At 55.8% G+C, this 23,012-nt stretch overlaps 1 protein-coding gene across 1 annotated transcript in view; it reads left to right on the top strand.

Annotated features, from left to right (window-relative positions):
- LOC140392886 (chloride channel protein-like) overlaps positions 1-23,012 on the top strand; it is a 1,200,068-nt gene that overhangs the window by 115,733 nt on the left and 1,061,323 nt on the right. Inside the window, 1 exon segment of the mRNA XM_072478647.1 lies at positions 1,667-1,798. Within this exon segment, the coding sequence (XP_072334748.1) occupies positions 1,667-1,798 (132 nt within the window).

Here is a 23,012-nt window from a genome sequence, read left to right as displayed (position 1 = left end):
GCTAGCCCGCCCAGATAGCCTGGTAGCCACCGCTCATGGTGCCAAGCATCTAGCCACGTGCTGTACTGTCCTGGGAGTGTTTGATGGGGACGGTGTCGAGGGAGCTTTACTCTGTCTCTAACCCCGTGCTGTACCTGTCCTGGGAGTGTTTGATGGAGACAGTGTCGAGGGAGCTTTACTCTGTATCTAACCCCATGCTGTACTGTCCTGGGAGTGTTTGATGGGGACGGTGTAGAAGGAGCTTTACTCTGTATCTAACCCCGTGCTGTATCTGTCCTGGGAGTGTTTGATGGAGACAGTGTCGAGGGAGCTTTATTTTGGATGTAACCCCGTGCTGTACCTGTCCTGGGAGTGTTTGATGGAGACAGTGTCGAGGGAGCTTTACTCTGTCTCTAACCCCGTGCTGTACCTGTCCTGGGAGTGTTTGATGGAGACAGTGTCGAGGGAGCTTTATTTTGGATGTAACCCCGTGCTGTACCTGTCCTGGGAGTGTTTGATGGAGACAATGTCGATGGAGCTTTACTCTGTATCTAACCCCGTGCTGTACCTGTCCTGGGAGTGTTTGATGGAGACAGTGTCGAGGGAGCTTTACTCTGTATCTAACCCCATGCTGTACTGTCCTGGGAGTGTTTGATGGGGACGGTGTAGAAGGAGCTTTACTCTGTATCTAACCCCGTGCTGTATCTGTCCTGGGAGTGTTTGATGGAGACAGTGTCGAGGGAGCTTTATTTTGGATGTAACCCCGTGCTGTACCTGTCCTGGGAGTGTTTGATGGAGACAGTGTCGAGGGAGCTTTACTCTGTATCTAACCCCATGCTGTACTGTCCTGGGAGTGTTTGATGGAGACAGTGTCGAGGGAGCTTTATTTTGGATGTAACCCCGTGCTGTACCTGTCCTGAGAGTGTTTGATGGGGACAGTGTGGAGGGAGCTTCGCCATGTATCTACCCAGTGTTGTATCTGTCCTGGGAGTGTTTGATGGAGATAGTGTAGAGGGAGCTTTACTCTGTATCAAACCCTGTGCTGTATCTGTCCTGGGAGTGTTTGATGGAGACAGTGTAGAGGGAGCTTTACTCTGTATCTAACCCTGGCCTGTATCTGTCCTGGGAATGTTTAATGGGGACAGTGTGGAGTGAGCTTTACTCTTTATCTAAACCCGTGCTGTATCTGTCCTGGGAATGTTTGATGGAGACAGTGTAGAGGGAGCTTTAATCTGCATCTAATCCCGTGCTGTACCTGTCTGAGAGTGTTTGATGGGAGCAGTGTAGAGGGAGCTTCACTCTGGATCTAACCCCATGCTGTACCTGTCCTGGGAGTGTTTGATGGGGACAGTGTAGAGGGAGCTTTACTCTGTATCTAACCCCACGCTGTACCTGTCTTGGGAGTGTTTGATGGGGACAGTGTAGAGGGAGCTTTACTCTGTATCTTACCCCGTGCTGTACCTGTCCTGGGAGTGTTTGATGGGGACAGTGTAGAGGGAGCTTTACTCTGTATCTTACCCCGTGCTGTACCTGTCCTGGGAGTGTTTGATGGGGATAGTGTAGAGGGAGCTTTACTCTGTATCTAACTCCATACTGTACCTATCCTGGGAGTGTTTGATGGAGACAGCATGAATTGATTTTGTGGTGGGGATTTGCAGATGCTCACTTTCTCACTCTCTCTCTTTAGCATTGAAAAGGTGGTGGTTGAAACACAACTTGAATTCTTTAAGCGTGGACTGGATATTTCTCGTACTCCTGGGCGTGACTATGGCATTGGTGAGCTGGGCAATGGACTTTGTGAGTAGCAGGGGTTTGGAAGGTAAGTCTGTGGGGTATGACGGGGAGTCAGGAGGAAAGAGGGAGAGTGTGGAGGAGAGAATGATGCAAAGGAGTCTGGAGGAGGGCGAGAAAGAGAGTGGAGGAGGGAGAGGGAAATGAGAGTGGAGGAAGGAGAGAAATGCGAGTGGAGGAGAGAGAGAAAGAGTGGAGGAGGGAGGGACAGAGTGTGGAGAAGGGAGAGAATTTGGAGGAGGAGGGAGAGAGAGTCTGGAGAGGGAGAGAGGGTGTGGAGATGGGAGAGAGAGTGTGGAGGAGGGAGAGAGAGTGTGGAGGAGGGTGAGAGAGAGAGGAGGAGGGAGAGAGAGTGTGGAGGAAGGAGAGAGAGTGTGGAGGAGGGAGAGAGAGAGTGTGGAGGAGGGAGAGAGATAGTGTGGAGGAGGGAGAGAGAGAGTGTGGAGGAGGGCGAGAGAGTGTGGAGGAGGGAGAGAGAGTGAGGAGGAGGGAGAGAGTGTGGAGGAGGGTGAGAGAGAGAGGAGGAGGGAGAGAGAGTGTGGAGGAGGGAGAGTGAGGAGGAGGGAGAGAGAGTGTGGAGGAGGGTGAGAGAGAGAGAGGAGGAGGCAGAGAGAGTGTGGAGGAGGGAGAGAGAGTGAGGAGGAGGGAGAGTGTGGAGGAGGGTGAGAGAGAGAGGAGGAGGGAGAGAGAGTGTGGAGGAGGGTGAGAGAGAGGAGGAGGGAGAGAGAGTGTGGAGGAGGGTGAGAGAGAGAGGAGGAGGGAGAGAGAGTGTGCAGGAGGGAGAGAGAGAGTGTGGAGGAGAGAGAGTGTGGAGGAGGGAGAGAGAGAGTGTGGAGGAGGGAGAGAGAGAGTGGAGGAGGGAGAGAGAGAGTGTGCAGGAGGGAGAGAGTGAGTGTGGAGGAGAGAGAGTGTGGAGGAGGGAGAGAGAGAGTGTGGAGGAGGGAGAGAGTGTGTAGGAGGGAGAGAGTGTGTGGAGGAGGGAGAGTGAAGGTTGAGTGCGGGGAGAGAGTCTGGAGGAGGGAGAGAGAGTGTTGAGGAAAGAGTGAGAGTGTGGAGGAGAGAGTGAGAGTTTGGAGGAGGGAGAGAGACAGTGGAGGAGGGAGAGAGAGACAGTGGAGGAGGGAGAGAGAGACAGTCCCTCGTGCTGTCTCTCTCCCCCTCGTGCTGTATCTCCTTCGTGCTGCTGTCTCTACCTTGTGCTGTCTCTGTCTCTCTCTCCCTCGTGCTGTCTGTCTCTCCCTCGTGTTGTCTCTCTCCCTCGTGCTGTCTCTCTCTCCCTCGTGCTGTCTCTCTCTCTCCCTCGTGCTGTCTGTCTCTCCCTCGTGTTGTCTCTCTCCCTCGTGCTGTCCCTCTCTCCCTCGTGCTGTCTCTCTCTCCCTCGTGCTGTCCGTCTCCCTCGTGCTGTCTCTCTCTCCCTCGTGCTGTCTCTCTCCCTCGTGCTGTCTCTCCCTCGTGCTGCTATCATTCCCTCGTGCTGTCTCTCTCTCTCTCTCTCCCTCGTGCTGTCTCTCTCTCCCTCGTGCTGTCTCTCTCCCTCGTGCTATTTGTCTCCCTCGTGCTGTCTCTCTTTCGCTCGTGCTGTCTCTCTCTCCCTCGTGCTGTCTCTCTCCCTCTTGCTGTCTGTCTCTCCCTCGCTCTGTCTTTCTCTCCCTCGCTCTGTCTCTCACTCCCTCGTGCTGTCACTCTCTCCCTCGTGCTGTCTCTCTCCCTCGTGCTGTCTCTCTCTCCCTCGTGCTGTCTCTCTCACCCTCCCTCGTGCTGTCTCTCTTTCCGTCGTGCTGTCTCTCCCTCGCGCCGTCTCTCTCTCCCTCTTGCTGTCTCCCTCTCCCTCTTGCTGTCTCTCTCTCCCTCGTCCTGTCTCTCTCTCCTTGTGTTGTCTCTCCCTCGTGTTGTCGCTCTCCCTCGTGCTGACTCTCTCTCCCCCTCGTGCTATCTCTCTCCCTCGCGCTGTCTCTCTCTCTCCGTCGTGTGGCCTCTCCCTCCCTCGTGTTGTCTCTCTCTCCCTCGTGCTGTCTCTCTCTCCCTCGCTCTGTCTCTCTCTCCCTCGCTCTGTCTCTCTCTCCCTCGCTCTGTCTCTCTCTCCCTCACTCTGTCTCTCTCTCCCTCGTGCTGTCTCTCTCCCTTGCTCTGTCTCTCTCTCCCTCGTGCTGTCTCTCTCTCCATCGTGCTGTCTCTCTCTCCCTGGCTCTGTCTCTCTCTCCCTGGCTCTGTCTCTCTCTCCCTCGTGCTGTCTCTCTCTCCCTCCCTCTGTCTCTCTCTCCCTCGTGCTGTCTCTCTCTCCCTCGTGCTGTCTCTCTCTCCCTCGTGCTGTCTCTCTCCCTTGCTCTGTCTCTCTCTCCCTCGTGCTGTCTCTCTCTCCATCGTGCTGTCTCTCTCTCCCTGGCTCTGTCTCTCTCTCCCTGGCTCTGTCTCTCTCTCCCTCGTGCTGTCTCTCTCTCCCTCGCTCTGTCTCTCTCTCCCTCGTGCTGTCTCTCTCTCCCTCGTGCTGTGTCTCTCTCCCTCGCTCTGTCTCTCTCTCCCTCGTGTTGTCTCTCTCTCCCTCGCTCTGTCTCTCTCTCCCTCGTGCTGTCTCTCTCTCCCTCGTGCTGTCTCTCTCTCCCTCGTGCTGTCTCTCTCTCCCTCGTGTTGTCTCTCTCTCCCTCGTGCTGTCTCTCTCCCTCGTGTTGTCTCTCTCTCCCTCGTGTTGTCTCTCTCTCCCTCGTGTTGTCTCTCTCTCCCTCGTGTTGTCTCTCTCTCCCTCGTGCTGTCTCTCTCCCTTGTGCTGTCTCCCCCGTTCATGCTGTCTCTCTCTCTCCCTCGTGCTGTCTCTCTCCTTCGTGTGGCCTCTCTCCCTCGTGCTCTCTCTCTCTCTCCCTCGTGCTGTCTCTCTCCCTCGTGCTGTCTCTCTCTCCCTCGTGCTGTCTTTCTCCGTGCTGCCTCTCTCTCCCTCGTGCTGACTCTCTCCCTCGTGCTGTCTCTCTCTCCCTCGTGCTGTCTCTCTCTCCCTCGTGCTGTCTCTCTCTCCCTCGTGTTGTCTCTCTCTCCCTCACGCTGTCTCTCTCTCCCGCGCGCTGTCTGTCTCTCCCTCGTGCTGTCTCTCTCTCCCTCGTGCTGTCTCTCTCTCCATCGTGTTGTCTCACCCTCGTGCTGACTCTCTCTCCCTCGGCTGTCTCTCTCTCTATCACTCGTGCTGTCTCTCCCTCGTGTTGTCTGTCTCTCCCTCGTGTTGTCTCTCTCTCCCTCGTGCTGTCTCTCTCTCCCTCGCTCTGTCTGTCTCTCCCTCGTGCTGTCTGTCTCTCCCTCGTGTTGTCTCTCTCTCCCTCGCTATGTCTGTCTCTCCCTCGTGCTGTCTGTCTCTCCCTCGTGCTGTCTCTCCCTTCCTCGTGTTGTCTCTCTCCCTCGTGCTGTCTCTCCCTTCCTCGTGTTGTCTCTCTCCCTCGTGCTGTCTCTCCCTTCCTCGTGTTGTCTCTCTGTCCCTCGTGTTGTCTCTCTCCCTCGTGCTGTCTCTCCCTCACTCGTGCTGTCTCTCTCTCTCCCTCCTGCTGTCTCTCCCTCCGTCGTGCTGTCTCTCCCTTCTGCTGACTCTCTCCCTCATGCTGTCTCTCCCTCACTCGTGCTGTCTCCCTCACCCTCTTGCTGTCTCTCCGTTGTGCTGTCTCCCCCTCGTGCTGTCTGTCTCTCCCTCTGTCTGTCTGTCTCTCCCTCGTGCTGTCTCTCTGTCCCTCGTGCTGTCTCTCTCTCCCTCGTGCTGTCTCTCTCTCCCTCGCGCTGTCTCTCTCGCTCCCTCGTGCTGTCTCTCTCTCTCTCTCTCCGTCGTGCTGTCTCTCCCTCCCTCGTGCTGTCTCTCTCTCCTTCATGCTGTCTCTCTCTCTCGTGCTGTCCCTCTCGCTCCCTCGTGCTGCCTCTCTCTCCTTCATGCTGTCTCTCTCTCCCTCGTGCTGTCTCTCTCTCCCTCGTGCTGTCTCTCTCTCCCTCGCGCTGTCTCTCTCGCTCCCTCGTGCTGACTCTCTCTCCCTCCTGCTGCTTCTCCCTCCCTCGTGTTGTCTCTTTCTCCCTCGTGCTGTATCACTCCCTCGTGCTGTCGCTCTCTCCCTCGTGCTGTCTCTCTCTCTCTCACTCCTGCTGTCTCTCTCTCCCTCCTGCTGCTTCTCTCTCCCTCGTTGTGGTGTTGGGTGCTCTGGTGCACAGATGAGCCAACACAGTTGTATGTGGTACAACTCTATTTTATTTTAACTCTTATAATACAGTTCGTTCTGGATACTCTGCACGTGCTGTCTCCCTGTGTGTGCTTGGTGGCAGATGTGTCCTGGTCCGCCTCTGCAGCTAATACTGACCACCGGGGGTCGTGTCTGTGCTTTTATATCTTTCTGTCATTGGTTGTGGTGTTGTGTGTTCTGATTTGTCTGTTGGTGTGTCTATCATGATGTGTGTGTTTGAATATCATGACATCCCCCCTTTTTACAAAGATATGTGCCTACGTGGTTATAAATATAATTGTGTCGTGAGTGCATCTAAGAGTGTGTGTGTGTGGTGTACAGCGTGCGTATATGACGTAACTATTTACATGGGGCGATGTCGGGTGCGTCACACTAACAAGGTTGTACCATAACAAAACTTGGATGCGAGAGAAAAAAAAAAACTTGAACATTGGTCCGGTCAGACGATATCTGGAACAATAAACAACAACAGGTTATAATACAGAAGTGTTTGACTTTTTGAACGTATGAACAGCGTTATAAGTCCAGTCTAATGGGTGACCGCCTCAAGAATGGGCTGGTCCTCAAGCCGGTTCAGCTGTGGAGATTTGGGGTCACACTGGTTCACCTTGGACTGTTGGAGGTGATGCTGTTGCCGAAGTCTCTACTTTACCATTTGTTGTACTTCGTGCAGTGCTTGGTTTTTTCATTCGTGCAAATATAACATTCAACATCTTTGTTAGTGGTGCCTTGGCTGTGGTTTGGTTCTGGTGGCGATGGAAGGGGCATGATCCGTGGCATCTCCACGAAGTCATCCTTGGGAACCAGTGGAGGATCCGGCGTGTGCGTACGGTTCAGTTGCGAGCGTGGAAGGCGGCGCAAAGCTCGCTGATTGCGCCTACGCACCAATCCATCCGCCCTGCATGCCAGGAACAAGGTGGAGTCTTTTTTCTTTTTATGTTTGTGGTGGACGGCATCTTGTAGCCGATGGGTCGTTGCCATCGAAGTAGCACCATCACTAATATCATGCAAGGCGATGACTGTGCCAGATGTGGAAGTTGGCCGAGACCGTGCACGCTGGTTCCGGCCACCTGCTGTGCCGGAAGGGCAACTCCGCAGAGAAACGTCGAAGCATGTCGCCTTGGAGAGAGAATTGTTGCTCGCATCAACGTCTGGCGATGGCGCGAATTGGTGTGTCCATCTTGGACCGCCGGTGCTGGTTGCCACTGCCGACCCAGTGGGACTGCCACGCGATCCATTCCCTGTCGCCGTGGCATCCGCCGTCACCCTGAGCGTGCCATTACCGAGGCCGCGACACCGCCCGTCCGGAGCAAGGTCTGGCGTGCGCAAATCAGAGTCGGCGCTTGGCTGCTCCCCATCTGGAGTCCGGTCTGCCTTCCGTCGATGCCCCCCGTCCGGAGTCCCAACAGGTTCACTGGAGGCAGCCGAGATTCCCTGAAGCTGCACTTCTGGAGTCGGAACATGCAGGAATGCACCAACCAGTGGAGAGGCTCGAGCCATCGAGGGTGGAAGCGGTGCGCCGCCACCGCAGTCGTCAGTGGTCCCACCGTGATCGTCGAGTGCCTCGGTACGCACTAGGCGAGGTCTGTCACCTTGCACCTTTTGCATGGGAAGTGGGATGCTGTCGTCACTCGTCTCACATCCCGTGGATAGATCCTCATTAGCAGCTTGCTGTTCACTAGGGTTGGATAAATTGTCAGAGTTTTCATCTGGTGGTGCACACCATGTCGGTGGACTGTCATTGTCTTGCCGTTGTCCTTCATTTGGGCTTTTCTTCTTTGGAATTTTAAATCTTCCCCCAGACATTGCAGAACCTTGTTTATTACCCCCAAATTCTCCCATATGTATGGTCTCGAATATAGGATCCAATGTTTCTATCGACATTGGAAAATAGTACAAAGAACATTCCGTTTCACTTTTCTTCTCAGGTGCCTCATATGTATCTTTGTCTAATGTACATGCCTTCATGGTCTCTGGGTCTGATTTTGCTGGGACTGGCATGGTCACAGTCTCTCTTTTACTGTTCTCAATTGCCCACATTATACTCCCCATACATAACTGCTTAATCACTGGGGTTAGTGTGGTACAATGGATAATCGGGTCGACCTTATCTGCATCTTTTAATCACTGGGGTTAGTGTGGTACAATGGATAATCGGGTCGACCTTATCTGCATCTTCACCATTAGTGGAAAGCACACTTGGTTTACTTGAAACTGCTGTGGGTTTTAAATTCGTTATCTGGCTACTCGATGTCGGTGTCCTCAGGATTCTTGCTCCAATGTTCTGCTCATTTATCAGTGGAGTGTGTATAGGTTTAATGCAATTAATGTTCCCCTCAAGGTTTGAAGAGTCATTACTGACTAACTGCTGGTCTCCGAAGTTGGGATTTTGCGGCGTTGTGTTGAAGGGAGACATTTGTCCCTGCTGTAGATATGATTCAGGTTGTGTTATTTCCATTACCTGAGGATCAATGTCTTGTCCATTTTTTCGATCCGTACTAAAACACTGGCAATTCTCAGTCTGCTCCTTGCAAGTTAAACATTCAATAAATTTCTTTAGCAAATCCTCAGCATCCTTCTGTGGCCGTGCAGCATTATTAATCTCGGTTCGGCTATAATGATCCTGAAGGTCAGCGCATAAACCTTTTTTCTTCGGGCTTGGACGAGGCGATTCCTTTGGCTTGTCTTCAGTTGGGCTTGAACAGTCATCAGCGCTGTGCCCTTCATTGTAGCATGAGAGACCTTCATGGTCATGCTGCTGTGTAGTGGAGCATGGTAGGCTGTTATAGCCTTCTTGCTGTTCACGTGAGCATGGCAGACTTGCATCATCTGCCGCTGGTTGGTCAGGAGAGGTTGCTAGACCCTCATGGTCTTGTTCCTGCAAGGACTGCACATTGGAATCTTGCGTTGCTTCTATCGTGGAGGCTGTCCACGAGCTCTCTGTGGAGGCTTGTGACACTGGAGTCACTTCTTGTTCGTGCAAGGACTGCGCTCTGGAGTCTTGCGTTGCTTCTATCGTGGAGGCTGTCCACGAGCTCTCTGTGGAGGCTTGTGACACTGGAGTCACTTCTTGTTCGTGCAAGGACTGCGCTCTGGAGTCTTGCATTTCTGCAATTGTGGAGTCTGTCCACGAGCTTGCTGTGGAGGCTTGTGACACTGGAGTCACTTCTGGTTCATGCGAGGACTGCGCTCTGGAGTCTTGCATGTCTTCTTTCATAGAGTCGGGAACGTTGAGCGGGACGTGGACCACGCTCTGTGTGGCAGCAGGGCGCTCTCCGTGTGCTTGCACCGCTCCCTGTCTGTTAATGTCAGGCTGCAGCATCATCCGGTACTGATAAGTTGGAACGTCATATCTGCTGGATTGAAGATCCTCAAATCCGAAAAATGAATCCGCATCTGCGTCGGATTCAATGTGGGGGCCGCCAATGTGCAACACGAAAGGTTCGTCCGAGTCATAGTCGTATAGGACCACGGAGCTATCATTGGGCTCGCGAGGTCCGGAAACACTGTAAAGATCGTCATCGAAGTATTCGAGGTCGGAATCATCGGCTTGTGCATAGGTAACTGCTTGTCGGAGGGTTCTTCGGAGGTCAAATTCATCTCCTGGGTCAATTTGCGGCACTGTGCTGTCATTCCAGGTGAGGAAAGGTTGTTTTACAGCTTGAACAGATTTTTGTTTTTTTGATTTGGGACGTTTCCCTTTTAAATTGGATTTGGGACGTTTCCCCTTTAAATTGGTGCAGTCTGGGGCCTCTGACATCCTGACGCTCGGTATGTAGCACGTAGGAAGCGACTGCGCATGCTCAAATCGCTGTTCCTTTACCGATGGCCGTTTTCTTGACTGCGCATGCGCAGCATCTCGCGCATGCGCAAACGATACTTCCGGTTCTGCGCACTGCTCGCGCAACTGTGCTCGCGTTATACCTTTAGCAAGATGGCCGCCGACCTCGACCCAGCCTTCTCTCAGGCCCGGGATTTCGGCCTCTGGGAATTCGGGCTCCGGGATCCCAGCCACGAGGTGAGTACTGCAGCTTTTCTTACCTTTATTTGCCGATTGGATTGCGTTTTCTTCACAGTACTTGGAGAATTTGTCCAGGACTGCCTGGTAATCGTACCTTTGCTGCCTCCTGAAGAACCTGAACCTTGTGAATATTTCTCTTGCCCTTGCACCGGCGATGGTGAGGAGAAATTCAATTTTTTCGCTATCATCCAGGTCTTGGAGTTCAACTGCCACCAGGAACAATTCGAACATTTGCCGGAATCGCCGCCAGTTTTTGCGGAGGTCGCCGTGGCACTGGAGCGGCTGCGGAACCGGGAGCTCTATCATTTTGCCTGGGCACTGCTGGTTGTCTCTGTACACTGAGGTATGCCGGCAGGTATCGATCCACTCCTGTACCATGTGGTGTTGGGTGCTCTGGGGCACAGATGAGCCAACACAGTTGTATGTGGTACAACTCTATTTTATTTTAACTCTTATAATACAGTTCGTTCTGGATACTCTGCACGTGCTGTCTCCCTGAGTGTGTTTGGTGGCAGATGTGTCCTGGTCCGCCTCTGCAGCTAATACTGACCACCGGGGGTCGTGTCTGTGCTTTTATATCTTTCTGTCATTGGTTGTGGTGTTGTGTGTTCTGATTTGTCTGTTGGTGTGTCTATCATGATGTGTGTGTTTGAATATCATGACACTCGTGTTGTCTCTCTCTCCCTCGTGTTGTCTCTCCCTCGTGCTGTCTCTCTCTCCCTCGTGCTGTCTCTCTCTCTCGCACTCGTGCTGTCTCTCCCTCGTGCTGTCTCTCTCTCCCTCGTGCTGTCTCTCTCTCCCTCGTGTTGTCTCTCTCTCCTTCGTGTTGTCTCTCTCTCCCTCGTGTTGTCTCTCTCTCCCTCACTCTGCCTGTCTCTCCCTCGTGTTGTCTGTCTCTCCGTCGTGTTGTCTCTCTCTCGCTCGTGCTGTCTCTCTCTTCCTCGCTCTGTCTGTCTCTCCCTCGTGCTGTCTGTCTCTCCCTCGTGCTGTCTGTCTCTCCCTCGTGTTGTCTCTCTCTCCCTCGTGCTGTCTCTCTCTCCCTCGTGTTGTCTCTCTTCCTCGTGTTGTCTCTCTCTCCCTCGTGTTGTCTCTCTCTCCCTCGTGCTGCCTCTCTCTCCCTCGTGTTGTCTCTCTCTCCTTCGTGCTGCCTCTCTCTCCCTCGTGTTGTCTCTCTCTCCCTCGTGCTGCCTCTCTCTCCCTCGTGTTGTCTCTCTCTCCCTCACTCTGCCTGTCTCTCCCTCGTGTTGTCTGTCTCTCCGTCGTGTTGTCTCTCTCTCGCTCGTGCTGTCTCTCTCTTCCTCGCTCTGTCTGTCTCTCCCTCGTGCTGTCTGTCTCTCCCTCGTGTTGTCTCTCTCTCCCTCGTTCTGTCTCTCTCTCCCTCGTGTTGTCTCTCTTCCTCGTGTTGTCTCTCTCTCCCTCGTGTTGTCTCTCTCTCCCTCGTGCTGTCTCTCTCTCCCTCGTGTTGCCTCTCTCCCCTCGTACTGTCTCTCTCACTCCCTCGTGCTGATCTCCCTCCCTCGTGCTGTCTCTCCCTCGTGCTGCCTCTCTCTCCCTTGTGCTGACTCTCTCTCCCTCGTGCTGTCTCTCTCTCCCTTGTGCTGCCTCTCTCTCCCTTGTGCTGACTCTCTCTCCCTCATGCTGTCTCTCCCTCACTGGTGCTGTCTCCCTCTCCCTCTTGCTGTCTCTCCGTTGTGCTGTCTCTCCGTTGTGCTGTCTCTCCCTCGTGCTGTCTCTCTCTCCTTCATGCTGTCTCTCTCTCCCTCGTGCTGTCCCTCTCGCTCCCTCGTGCTGCCTGTCTCTCCTTCATGCTGTCTCTCTCTCCCTCGTGCTGTCTCTCTCTCCCTCGTGCTGTCTCTCTCTCCCTCGCGCTGTCTCTCTCGCTCCCTCGTGCTGTCTCTCTCTCTCTCTGTCGTGCTGTCTCTCTCTCCCTCGTGCTGTCTCTCTCTCCCTCGTGCTGTCTCTCTCTCCCTTGTGCTGTCCCTCTCTCCCTCATGCTGTCCCTCTCTCCCTCGGGCTGTCTCTCTCTCACTCGTGCTGTGTCTCTCCCCTCGTGTTGTCTCTCTCTCCCTCGTGCTGCTGTCTCTCCCCTCGTAATGTCTCTCTCTCTCCCTCGAGCTGTCTCTCTGTCCCTCGTGCTGTCTCTCTGACTCTCTCTCCCTCGTGCTGTCTCTCCTTATTGTCTCTCTCTCTCCCTCGTGCTGCCTCTCACCCTCGCGCTGTCTCTCTCTCCCTCCCTCGTGCTGTGTCTCTCTCCCTCGCGCTGTCACTCTCTCCCTCGCGCTGTCTCTCTTTCCCTTGCGCTGTCACTCTCTCCCTCGCGCTGTCTCTCTCTCCCTCGTGCTGTCTCTCTCTCCTTCATGCTGTCTCTCTCTCCATCATGCTGTCTCTCTCTCTCCCTCGTGCTGTCTGTCTCGTGCTGTCTCTCTCGCTCCCTCGAGCTGCCTCTCTCCCTCGTGTTGTCTCTCCCTCGTGTTGTCTCTCCTACCCTCGTGATGTCTCTCTCCCTCATGCTGTATCTCTCCCTCGTGCTGTCTGTCTCTCCGTCTTGCTGTCTCTATCTCCCTCATGCTGTATCTCTCCCTCGTGTTGTCTGTCTCTCCCTCGTGTTGTCTGTCTCTCCCTCGTGTTGTCTGTCTCTCCCTCGTGTTGTCTGTCTCGCCCTCGTGTTGTCTGTCTCTCCCTCGTGCTGTCTCTCTCTCCCTCGTGCTGTCTCTATCTCCCTTGTGCTGTCTCTCTCTCCCTTGTGTTGTCTCTCTCTCCCTCCTGCTGCTTCTCTCTCCCTCGTGTTGTCTCTCTCTCCCTCGTGCTGTATCACTCCCTCGTGCTGTCGCTCTCTCCCTCGTGCTGTCTCTCTCTCTCTCACTCCTGCTGTCTCTCGCCCTCGTGTTGTCTGTCTCTCCCTCGTGCTGTCTCTCTCTCCCTCGTGCTGTCTCTATCTCCCTTGTGCTGTCTCTATCTCACTCCTGCTGTCTCTCTCTCCCTCCTGCTGCTTCTCTCTCCCTCGTGTTGTCTCTCTCTCCCTCGTGCTGTATCACTCCCTCGTGCTGTCGCTCTCTCCCTCGTGCTGTCTCTCTCTCTCTCACTCCTGCTGTCTCTCTCCCTCGTGCTGTCTGTCCCTCCCTCGTGTTGTCTCTCTCTCCCTCGTGCTGTCTCTCTCTCCCTCGTGTTGTCTGTCTCTCCCTCGTGCTGCTTCTCTCTCTCCCTTGTTTTGTCTCTCTCTCCCTCGTGCTGTCTCTCTCTCCCTCCTGCTGCTTCTCTCTCCCTCGTGTTGTATCTCTCTCCCTCGTGCTGTATCACTCCCTCGTGCTGTCTCTCTCTCTCTCACTCCTGCTGTCTCTCTCCCTCGTGCTGTCTCTCTCTCCCTCGTGCTGTCCCTCTCGCTCCCTCGTGCTGCCTCTCTCTCCTTCATGCTGTCTCTCTCTCCCTCGCGCTGTCGCTCTCGCTCCCTCGTGCTGTCTCTCTCTCTCTCCCTCGTGCTGTCTGTCTCTCCCTCGTGCTGTCTCTCTCTCCCTCGTGCTGTCCGTCCCTCCCTCGTGCTGTCCCTCTCTCCTTCATGCTGTCTCTCTCTCCATCATGCTGTCTCTCTCTCTCCCTCGTGCTGTCTGTCTAGTGCTGTCTCTCTAGCTCCCTCGAGCTGCCTCTCTCCCTCGTGTTGTCTCTCCCTCGTGTTGTCTCTCCTACCCTCGTGATGTCTCTCTCCCTCATGCTGTATCTCTCCCTCGTGCTGTCTGTCTCTCCGTCTTGCTGTCTCTCTCCCTCGTGCTGTATCTCTCCCTCGTGTATTCTGTCTCTCCCTCGTGTTGTCTGTCTCTCCCTCGTGTTGTCTGTCTCTCCCTCGTGCTGTCACTCTCTCCCTCGTGCTGTCCCTCTCTCCCTCGTGCTGTCTCTATCTCCCTCGTGCTGTCTCTCTCACCCTCCTGTTGTCTCTCTCACCCTCGTGCTGTCTCTCTCTCCCTCGTGCTGCTTCTCTCTCCCTCGTGTTGTCTCTCTCTCCCTCGTGCTGTCGCTCTCTCCCTCGTGCTGTCTCTCTCTCTCACTCCTGCTGTCTCTCTCTCCCTTGTGTTGTCTCTCTCTCCCTCGTGCTGTCTCTCTCTCCCTCGTGCTGCTTCTCTCTCCCTCGTGTTCTCTCTCTCTCCCTCGTGCTGTCTTTCTCTCCCTCGTGTTGGCTCGCTCTCCCTCGTGCTGTCTCTCTCTCCCTCGTGTTGTCTCTCTCTCCCTCGTGCTGTCTCTCTCTTTCCCTCGTGCTGCCTCTCTCTCTCCCTCGTGCTGTCTCTCTCTCCCTCGTGCTGTCTGTCTCCGTGCTGCCTCTCTCTCCCTCGTGCTGACTCTCTCTGTCCCTCGTGCTGTCTCTCTCTCTCCCTCGTGCTGTCTCTCTCTCCCTCGTGTTGTCTCTCTCTCCCTCGTGCTGTCTCTCTCTCTCCCTCATGCTGTCTCTCTCCCTCACTCGTGCTGTCTCCCTCTCCCTCTTGCTGTCTCTCCGTTGTGCTGTCTCTCCGTTGTGCTGTCTCTCCCTCGTGCTGTCTGTCTCTCCTTCATGCTGTCTCTCTCTCCGTCGTGCTGTCCCTCTCGCTCCCTCGTGCTGCCTCTCCTTCATGCTGTCTCTCTCTCCCTCGTGCTGTCTCTCTCTCCCTCCTGCTGTCTGTCCCTCCCTACTGCTGTCTGTCCCTCCCTCGTTCTGTCTCTCTCTCCCTCGTACTGTCTCTCTCTCTCTCTCTCCGTCGTGCTGTCTCTCTCCCCCTCCTGCTGTCTCTCTATCCCTCGTGGTGTCCCTCTCTCCCTCGTGCTGTCCCTCTCTCCCTCGTGCTGTCTCTCTCTCACTCGTGCTGTGTCTCTCCCCTCGTGTTGTCTCTCTCTCCCTCGTGCTGCTGTCTCTCCCCTCGTAATGTCTCTCTCTCTCCCTCGAGCTGTCTCTCTCTCCCTCGTGCTGTCTCTCTCACCTCGTGTTGTCTCTCTTCCTCGTGTTGTCTCTCTCCCTCGTGTATTCTGTCTCTCCCTCGTGTATTCTGTCTCTCCCTCGTGTTGTCTGTCTCTCCCTCGTGTTGTCTGTCTCTCCCTCGTGCTGTCACTCTCTCCCTCGTGCTGTCTCTCTCTCCCTCGTGCTGTCTCTATCTCCCTCGTGCTGTCTCTCTCACCCTCGTGTTGTCTCTCTCACCCTCGTGCTGTCTCTCTCTCCCTCGTGCTGCTTCTCTCTCCCTCGTGTTGTCTCTCTCTCCCTCGTGCTGTCGCTCTCTCCCTCGTGCTGTCTCTCTCTCTCACTCCTGCTGTCTCTCTCTCCCTTGTGTTGTCTCTCTCTCCCTCGTGCTGTCTCTCTCTCCCTCGTGCTGCTTCTCTCTCCCTCGTGTTCTCTCTCTCTCCCTCGTGCTGTCTTTCTCTCCCTCGTGTTGGCTCGCTCTCCCTCGTGCTGTCTCTCTCTCCCTCGTGTTGTCTCTCTCTCCCTCGTGCTGTCTCTCTCTTTCCCTCGTGCTGCCTCTCTCTCTCCCTCGTGCTGTCTCTCTCTCCCTCGTGCTGTCTGTCTCCGTGCTGCCTCTCTCTCCCTCGTGCTGACTCTCTCTGTCCCTCGTGCTGTCTCTCTCTCTCCCTCGTGCTGTCTCTCTCCCCCTCATGTTGTCTCTCTCTCCCTCGTGCTGTCTCTCTCTCTCCCTCATGCTGTCTCTCTCCCTCACTCGTGCTGTCTCCCTCTCCCTCTTGCTGTCTCTCCGTTGTGCTGTCTCTCCGTTGTGCTGTCTCTCCCTCGTGCTGTCTCTCCCTCGTGCTGTCTGTCTCTCCTTCATGCTGTCTCTCTCTCCGTCGTGCTGTCCCTCTCGCTCCCTCGTGCTGCCTCTCCTTCATGCTGTCTCTCTCTCCCTCGTGCTGTCTCTCTCTCACTCCTGCTGTCTGTCCCTCCCTACTGCTGTCTGTCCCTCCCTCGTTCTGTCTCTCTCTCCCTCGTACTGTCTCTCTCTCTCTCTCTCCGTCGTGCTGTCTCTCTCCCCCTCCTGCTGTCTCTCTATCCCTCGTGGTGTCCCTCTCTCCCTCGTGCTGTCCCTCTCTCCCTCGTGCTGTCTCTCTCTCACTCGTGCTGTGTCTCTCCCCTCGTGTTGTCTCTCTCTCCCTCGTGCTGCTGTCTCTCCCCTCGTAATGTCTCTCTCTCTCCCTCGAGCTGTCTCTCTCTCCCTCGTGCTGTCTCTCTCACCTCGTGTTGTCTCTCTTCCTCGTGTTGTCTCTCTTCCTCGTGTTGTCTCTCTCTCCCTCGTGTTGTCTCTCTCTCCCTCGTGCTGCCTCTCTCTCCTTCGTGTTGCCTCTCTCTCCTTCGTGTTGCCTCTCTCTCCCTCGTGTTGTCTATCTTCCTCGTGTTGTCTCTCTTCCTCGTGTTGTCTCTCTCTCCCTCGTGTTGTCTCTCTCTCCCTCGTGCTGCCTCTCTCTCCTTCGTGTTGCCTCTCTCTCCCTCGTGTTGTCTCTCTCCCTCGTGTTGTCTCCCTCTCCCTCATGCTGTCTCTCTCTCCCTCGTGTTGTCTCTCTCTCCTTCGTGCTGCCTCTCTCTCCCTCGTGTTGTCTCTCTCTCCCTCGTGCTGCCTCTCTCTCCCTCGTGTTGTCTCTCTCTCCCTCACTCTGCCTGTCTCTCCCTCGTGTTGTCTGTCTCTCCGTCGTGTTGTCTCTCTCTCGCTCGTGCTGTCTCTCTCTTCCTCGCTCTGTCTGTCTCTCCCTCGTGCTGTCTGTCTCTCCCTCGTGTTGTCTCTCTCTCCCTCGTTCTGTCTCTCTCTCCCTCGTGTTGTCTCTCTTCCTCGTGTTGTCTCTCTCTCCCTCGTGTTGTCTCTCTCTCCCTCGTGCTGTCTCTCTCTCCCTCGTGTTGCCTCTCTCCCCTCGTACTGTCTCTCTCACTCCCTCGTGCTGATCTCCCTCCCTCGTGCTGTCTCTCCCTCGTGCTGCCTCTCTCTCCCTTGTGCTGACTCTCTCTCCCTCGTGCTGTCTCTCTCTCCCTTGTGCTGCCTCTCTCTCCCTTGTGCTGACTCTCTCTCCCTCATGCTGTCTCTCCCTCACTGGTGCTGTCTCCCTCTCCCTCTTGCTGTCTCTCCGTTGTGCTGTCTCTCCGTTGTGCTGTCTCTCCCTCGTGCTGTCTCTCTCTCCTTCATGCTGTCTCTCTCTCCCTCGTGCTGTCCCTCTCGCTCCCTCGTGCTGCCTGTCTCTCCTTCATGCTGTCTCTCTCTCCCTCGTGCTGTCTCTCTCTCCCTCGTGCTGTCTCTCTCTCCCTCGCGCTGTCTCTCTCGCTCCCTCGTGCTGTCTCTCTCTCTCTCTGTCGTGCTGTCTCTCTCTCCCTCGTGCTGTCTCTCTCTCCCTCGTGCTGTCTCTCTCTCCCTTGTGCTGTCCCTCTCTCCCTCATGCTGTCCCTCTCTCCCTCGGGCTGTCTCTCTCTCACTCGTGCTGTGTCTCTCCCCTCGTGTTGTCTCTCTCTCCCTCGTGCTGCTGTCTCTCCCCTCGTAATGTCTCTCTCTCTCCCTCGAGCTGTCTCTCTGTCCCTCGTGCTGTCTCTCTGACTCTCTCTCCCTCGTGCTGTCTCTCCTTATTGTCTCTCTCTCTCCCTCGTGCTGCCTCTCACCCTCGCGCTGTCTCTCTCTCCCTCCCTCGTGCTGTGTCTCTCTCCCTCGCGCTGTCACTCTCTCCCTCGCGCTGTCTCTCTTTCCCTTGCGCTGTCACTCTCTCCCTCGCGCTGTCTCTCTCTCCCTCGTGCTGTCTCTCTCTCCTTCATGCTGTCTCTCTCTCCATCATGCTGTCTCTCTCTCTCCCTCGTGCTGTCTGTCTCGTGCTGTCTCTCTCGCTCCCTCGAGCTGCCTCTCTCCCTCGTGTTGTCTCTCCCTCGTGTTGTCTCTCCTACCCTCGTGATGTCTCTCTCCCTCATGCTGTATCTCTCCCTCGTGCTGTCTGTCTCTCCGTCTTGCTGTCTCTATCTCCCTCATGCTGTATCTCTCCCTCGTGTTGTCTGTCTCTCCCTCGTGTTGTCTGTCTCTCCCTCGTGTTGTCTGTCTCGCCCTCGTGTTGTCTGTCTCTCCCTCGTGCTGTCTCTCTCTCCCTCGTGCTGTCTCTATCTCCCTTGTGCTGTCTCTCTCTCCCTTGTGTTGTCTCTCTCTCCCTCCTGCTGCTTCTCTCTCCCTCGTGTTGTCTCTCTCTCCCTCGTGCTGTATCACTCCCTCGTGCTGTCGCTCTCTCCCTCGTGCTGTCTCTCTCTCTCTCACTCCTGCTGTCTCTCGCCCTCGTGTTGTCTGTCTCTCCCTCGTGCTGTCTCTCTCTCCCTCGTGCTGTCTCTATCTCCCTTGTGCTGTCTCTATCTCACTCCTGCTGTCTCTCTCTCCCTCCTGCTGCTTCTCTCTCCCTCGTGTTGTCTCTCTCTCCCTCGTGCTGTATCACTCCCTCGTGCTGTCGCTCTCTCCCTCGTGCTGTCTCTCTCTCTCTCACTCCTGCTGTCTCTCTCCCTCGTGCTGTCTGTCCCTCCCTCGTGTTGTCTCTCTCTCCCTCGTGCTGTCTCTCTCTCCCTCGTGTTGTCTGTCTCTCCCTCGTGCTGCTTCTCTCTCTCCCTTGTTTTGTCTCTCTCTCCCTCGTGCTGTCTCTCTCTCCCTCCTGCTGCTTCTCTCTCCCTCGTGTTGTATCTCTCTCCCTCGTGCTGTATCACTCCCTCGTGCTGTCTCTCTCTCTCTCACTCCTGCTGTCTCTCTCCCTCGTGCTGTCTCTCTCTCCCTCGTGCTGTCCCTCTCGCTCCCTCGTGCTGCCTCTCTCTCCTTCATGCTGTCTCTCTCTCCCTCGCGCTGTCGCTCTCGCTCCCTCGTGCTGTCTCTCTCTCTCTCCCTCGTGCTGTCTGTCTCTCCCTCGTGCTGTCTCTCTCTCCCTCGTGCTGTCCGTCCCTCCCTCGTGCTGTCCCTCTCTCCTTCATGCTGTCTCTCTCTCCATCATGCTGTCTCTCTCTCTCCCTCGTGCTGTCTGTCTAGTGCTGTCTCTCTCGCTCCCTCGAGCTGCCTCTCTCCCTCGTGTTGTCTCTCCCTCGTGTTGTCTCTCCTACCCTCGTGATGTCTCTCTCCCTCATGCTGTATCTCTCCCTCGTGCTGTCTGTCTCTCCGTCTTGCTGTCTCTCTCCCTCGTGCTGTATCTCTCCCTCGTGTATTCTGTCTCTCCCTTGTGTTGTCTGTCTCTCCCTCGTGTTGTCTGTCTCTCCCTCGTGCTGTCACTCTCTCCCTCGTGCTGTCTCTCTCTCCCTCGTGCTGTCTCTATCTCCCTCGTGCTGTCTCTCTCACCCTCCTGTTGTCTCTCTCACCCTCGTGCTGTCTCTCTCTCCCTCGTGCTGCTTCTCTCTCCCTCGTGTTGTCTCTCTCTCCCTTGTGCTGTCGCTCTCTCCCTCGTGCTGTCTCTCTCTCTCACTCCTGCTGTCTCTCTCTCCCTTGTGTTGTCTCTCTCTCCCTCGTGCTGTCTCTCTCTCCCTCGTGCTGTCTCTCTCTCTCGCACTCGTGCTGTCTCTCCCTCGTGCTGTCTCTCTCTCCCTCGTGCTGTCTCTCTCTCCCTCGTGTTGTCTCTCTCTCCTTCGTGTTGTCTCTCTCTCCCTCGTGTTGTCTCTCTCTCCCTCACTCTGCCTGTCTCTCCCTCGTGTTGTCTGTCTCTCCGTCGTGTTGTCTCTCTCTCGCTCGTGCTGTCTCTCTCTTCCTCGCTCTGTCTGTCTCTCCCTCGTGCTGTCTGTCTCTCCCTCGTGCTGTCTGTCTCTCCCTCGTGTTGTCTCTCTCTCCCTCGTGCTGTCTCTCTCTCCCTCGTGTTGTCTCTCTTCCTCGTGTTGTCTCTCTCTCCCTCGTGTTGTCTCTCTCTCCCTCGTGCTGCCTCTCTCTCCCTCGTGTTGTCTCTCTCTCCTTCGTGCTGCCTCTCTCTCCCTCGTGTTGTCTCTCTCTCCCTCGTGCTGCCTCTCTCTCCCTCGTGTTGTCTCTCTCTCCCTCACTCTGCCTGTCTCTCCCTCGTGTTGTCTGTCTCTCCGTCGTGTTGTCTCTCTCTCGCTCGTGCTGTCTCTCTCTTCCTCGCTCTGTCTGTCTCTCCCTCGTGCTGTCTGTCTCTCCCTCGTGTTGTCTCTCTCTCCCTCGTTCTGTCTCTCTCTCCCTCGTGTTGTCTCTCTTCCTCGTGTTGTCTCTCTCTCCCTCGTGTTGTCTCTCTCTCCCTCGTGCTGTCTCTCTCTCCCTCGTGTTGCCTCTCTCCCCTCGTACTGTCTCTCTCACTCCCTCGTGCTGATCTCCCTCCCTCGTGCTGTCTCTCCCTCGTGCTGCCTCTCTCTCCCTTGTGCTGACTCTCTCTCCCTCGTGCTGTCTCTCTCTCCCTTGTGCTGCCTCTCTCTCCCTTGTGCTGACTCTCTCTCCCTCATGCTGTCTCTCCCTCACTGGTGCTGTCTCCCTCTCCCTCTTGCTGTCTCTCCGTTGTGCTGTCTCTCCGTTGTGCTGTCTCTCCCTCGTGCTGTCTCTCTCTCCTTCATGCTGTCTCTCTCTCCCTCGTGCTGTCCCTCTCGCTCCCTCGTGCTGCCTGTCTCTCCTTCATGCTGTCTCTCTCTCCCTCGTGCTGTCTCTCTCTCCCTCGTGCTGTCTCTCTCTCCCTCGCGCTGTCTCTCTCGCTCCCTCGTGCTGTCTCTCTCTCTCTCTGTCGTGCTGTCTCTCTCTCCCTCGTGCTGTCTCTCTCTCCCTCGTGCTGTCTCTCTCTCCCTTGTGCTGTCCCTCTCTCCCTCATGCTGTCCCTCTCTCCCTCGGGCTGTCTCTCTCTCACTCGTGCTGTGTCTCTCCCCTCGTGTTGTCTCTCTCTCCCTCGTGCTGCTGTCTCTCCCCTCGTAATGTCTCTCTCTCTCCCTCGAGCTGTCTCTCTGTCCCTCGTGCTGTCTCTCTGACTCTCTCTCCCTCGTGCTGTCTCTCCTTATTGTCTCTCTCTCTCCCTCGTGCTGCCTCTCACCCTCGCGCTGTCTCTCTCTCCCTCCCTCGTGCTGTGTCTCTCTCCCTCGCGCTGTCACTCTCTCCCTCGCGCTGTCTCTCTTTCCCTTGCGCTGTCACTCTCTCCCTCGCGCTGTCTCTCTCTCCCTCGTGCTGTCTCTCTCTCCTTCATGCTGTCTCTCTCTCCATCATGCTGTCTCTCTCTCTCCCTCGTGCTGTCTGTCTCGTGCTGTCTCTCTCGCTCCCTCGAGCTGCCTCTCTCCCTCGTGTTGTCTCTCCCTCGTGTTGTCTCTCCTACCCTCGTGATGTCTCTCTCCCTCATGCTGTATCTCTCCCTCGTGCTGTCTGTCTCTCCGTCTTGCTGTCTCTATCTCCCTCATGCTGTATCTCTCCCTCGTGTTGTCTGTCTCTCCCTCGTGTTGTCTGTCTCTCCCTCGTGTTGTCTGTCTCGCCCTCGTGTTGTCTGTCTCTCCCTCGTGCTGTCTCTCTCTCCCTCGTGCTGTCTCTATCTCCCTTGTGCTGTCTCTCTCTCCCTTGTGTTGTCTCTCTCTCCCTCCTGCTGCTTCTCTCTCCCTCGTGTTGTCTCTCTCTCCCTCGTGCTGTATCACTCCCTCGTGCTGTCGCTCTCTCCCTCGTGCTGTCTCTCTCTCTCTCACTCCTGCTGTCTCTCGCCCTCGTGTTGTCTGTCTCTCCCTCGTGCTGTCTCTCTCTCCCTCGTGCTGTCTCTATCTCCCTTGTGCTGTCTCTATCTCACTCCTGCTGTCTCTCTCTCCCTCCTGCTGCTTCTCTCTCCCTCGTGTTGTCTCTCTCTCCCTCGTGCTGTATCACTCCCTCGTGCTGTCGCTCTCTCCCTCGTGCTGTCTCTCTCTCTCTCACTCCTGCTGTCTCTCTCCCTCGTGCTGTCTGTCCCTCCCTCGTGTTGTCTCTCTCTCCCTCGTGCTGTCTCTCTCTCCCTCGTGTTGTCTGTCTCTCCCTCGTGCTGCTTCTCTCTCTCCCTTGTTTTGTCTCTCTCTCCCTCGTGCTGTCTCTCTCTCCCTCCTGCTGCTTCTCTCTCCCTCGTGTTGTATCTCTCTCCCTCGTGCTGTATCACTCCCTCGTGCTGTCTCTCTCTCTCTCACTCCTGCTGTCTCTCTCCCTCGTGCTGTCTCTCTCTCCCTCGTGCTGTCCCTCTCGCTCCCTCGTGCTGCCTCTCTCTCCTTCATGCTGTCTCTCTCTCCCTCGCGCTGTCGCTCTCGCTCCCTCGTGCTGTCTCTCTCTCTCTCCCTCGTGCTGTCTGTCTCTCCCTCGTGCTGTCTCTCTCTCCCTCGTGCTGTCCGTCCCTCCCTCGTGCTGTCCCTCTCTCCTTCATGCTGTCTCTCTCTCCATCATGCTGTCTCTCTCTCTCCCTCGTGCTGTCTGTCTAGTGCTGTCTCTCTAGCTCCCTCGAGCTGCCTCTCTCCCTCGTGTTGTCTCTCCCTCGTGTTGTCTCTCCTACCCTCGTGATGTCTCTCTCCCTCATGCTGTATCTCTCCCTCGTGCTGTCTGTCTCTCCGTCTTGCTGTCTCTCTCCCTCGTGCTGTATCTCTCCCTCGTGTATTCTGTCTCTCCCTCGTGTTGTCTGTCTCTCCCTCGTGTTGTCTGTCTCTCCCTCGTGCTGTCACTCTCTCCCTCGTGCTGTCCCTCTCTCCCTCGTGCTGTCTCTATCTCCCTCGTGCTGTCTCTCTCACCCTCCTGTTGTCTCTCTCACCCTCGTGCTGTCTCTCTCTCCCTCGTGCTGCTTCTCTCTCCCTCGTGTTGTCTCTCTCTCCCTCGTGCTGTCGCTCTCTCCCTCGTGCTGTCTCTCTCTCTCACTCCTGCTGTCTCTCTCTCCCTTGTGTTGTCTCTCTCTCCCTCGTGCTGTCTCTCTCTCCCTCGTGCTGCTTCTCTCTCCCTCGTGTTCTCTCTCTCTCCCTCGTGCTGTCTTTCTCTCCCTCGTGTTGGCTCGCTCTCCCTCGTGCTGTCTCTCTCTCCCTCGTGTTGTCTCTCTCTCCCTCGTGCTGTCTCTCTCTTTCCCTCGTGCTGCCTCTCTCTCTCCCTCGTGCTGTCTCTCTCTCCCTCGTGCTGTCTGTCTCCGTGCTGCCTCTCTCTCCCTCGTGCTGA

This window comes from Scyliorhinus torazame, chromosome 16, assembly GCF_047496885.1.
Source record: "Scyliorhinus torazame isolate Kashiwa2021f chromosome 16, sScyTor2.1, whole genome shotgun sequence".
Lineage (NCBI taxonomy): Eukaryota > Metazoa > Chordata > Chondrichthyes > Carcharhiniformes > Scyliorhinidae > Scyliorhinus > Scyliorhinus torazame.
The sequence above is the reverse complement of the archived record's forward strand: the minus strand, read 5'-3'. Positions and strand labels throughout refer to the sequence as shown.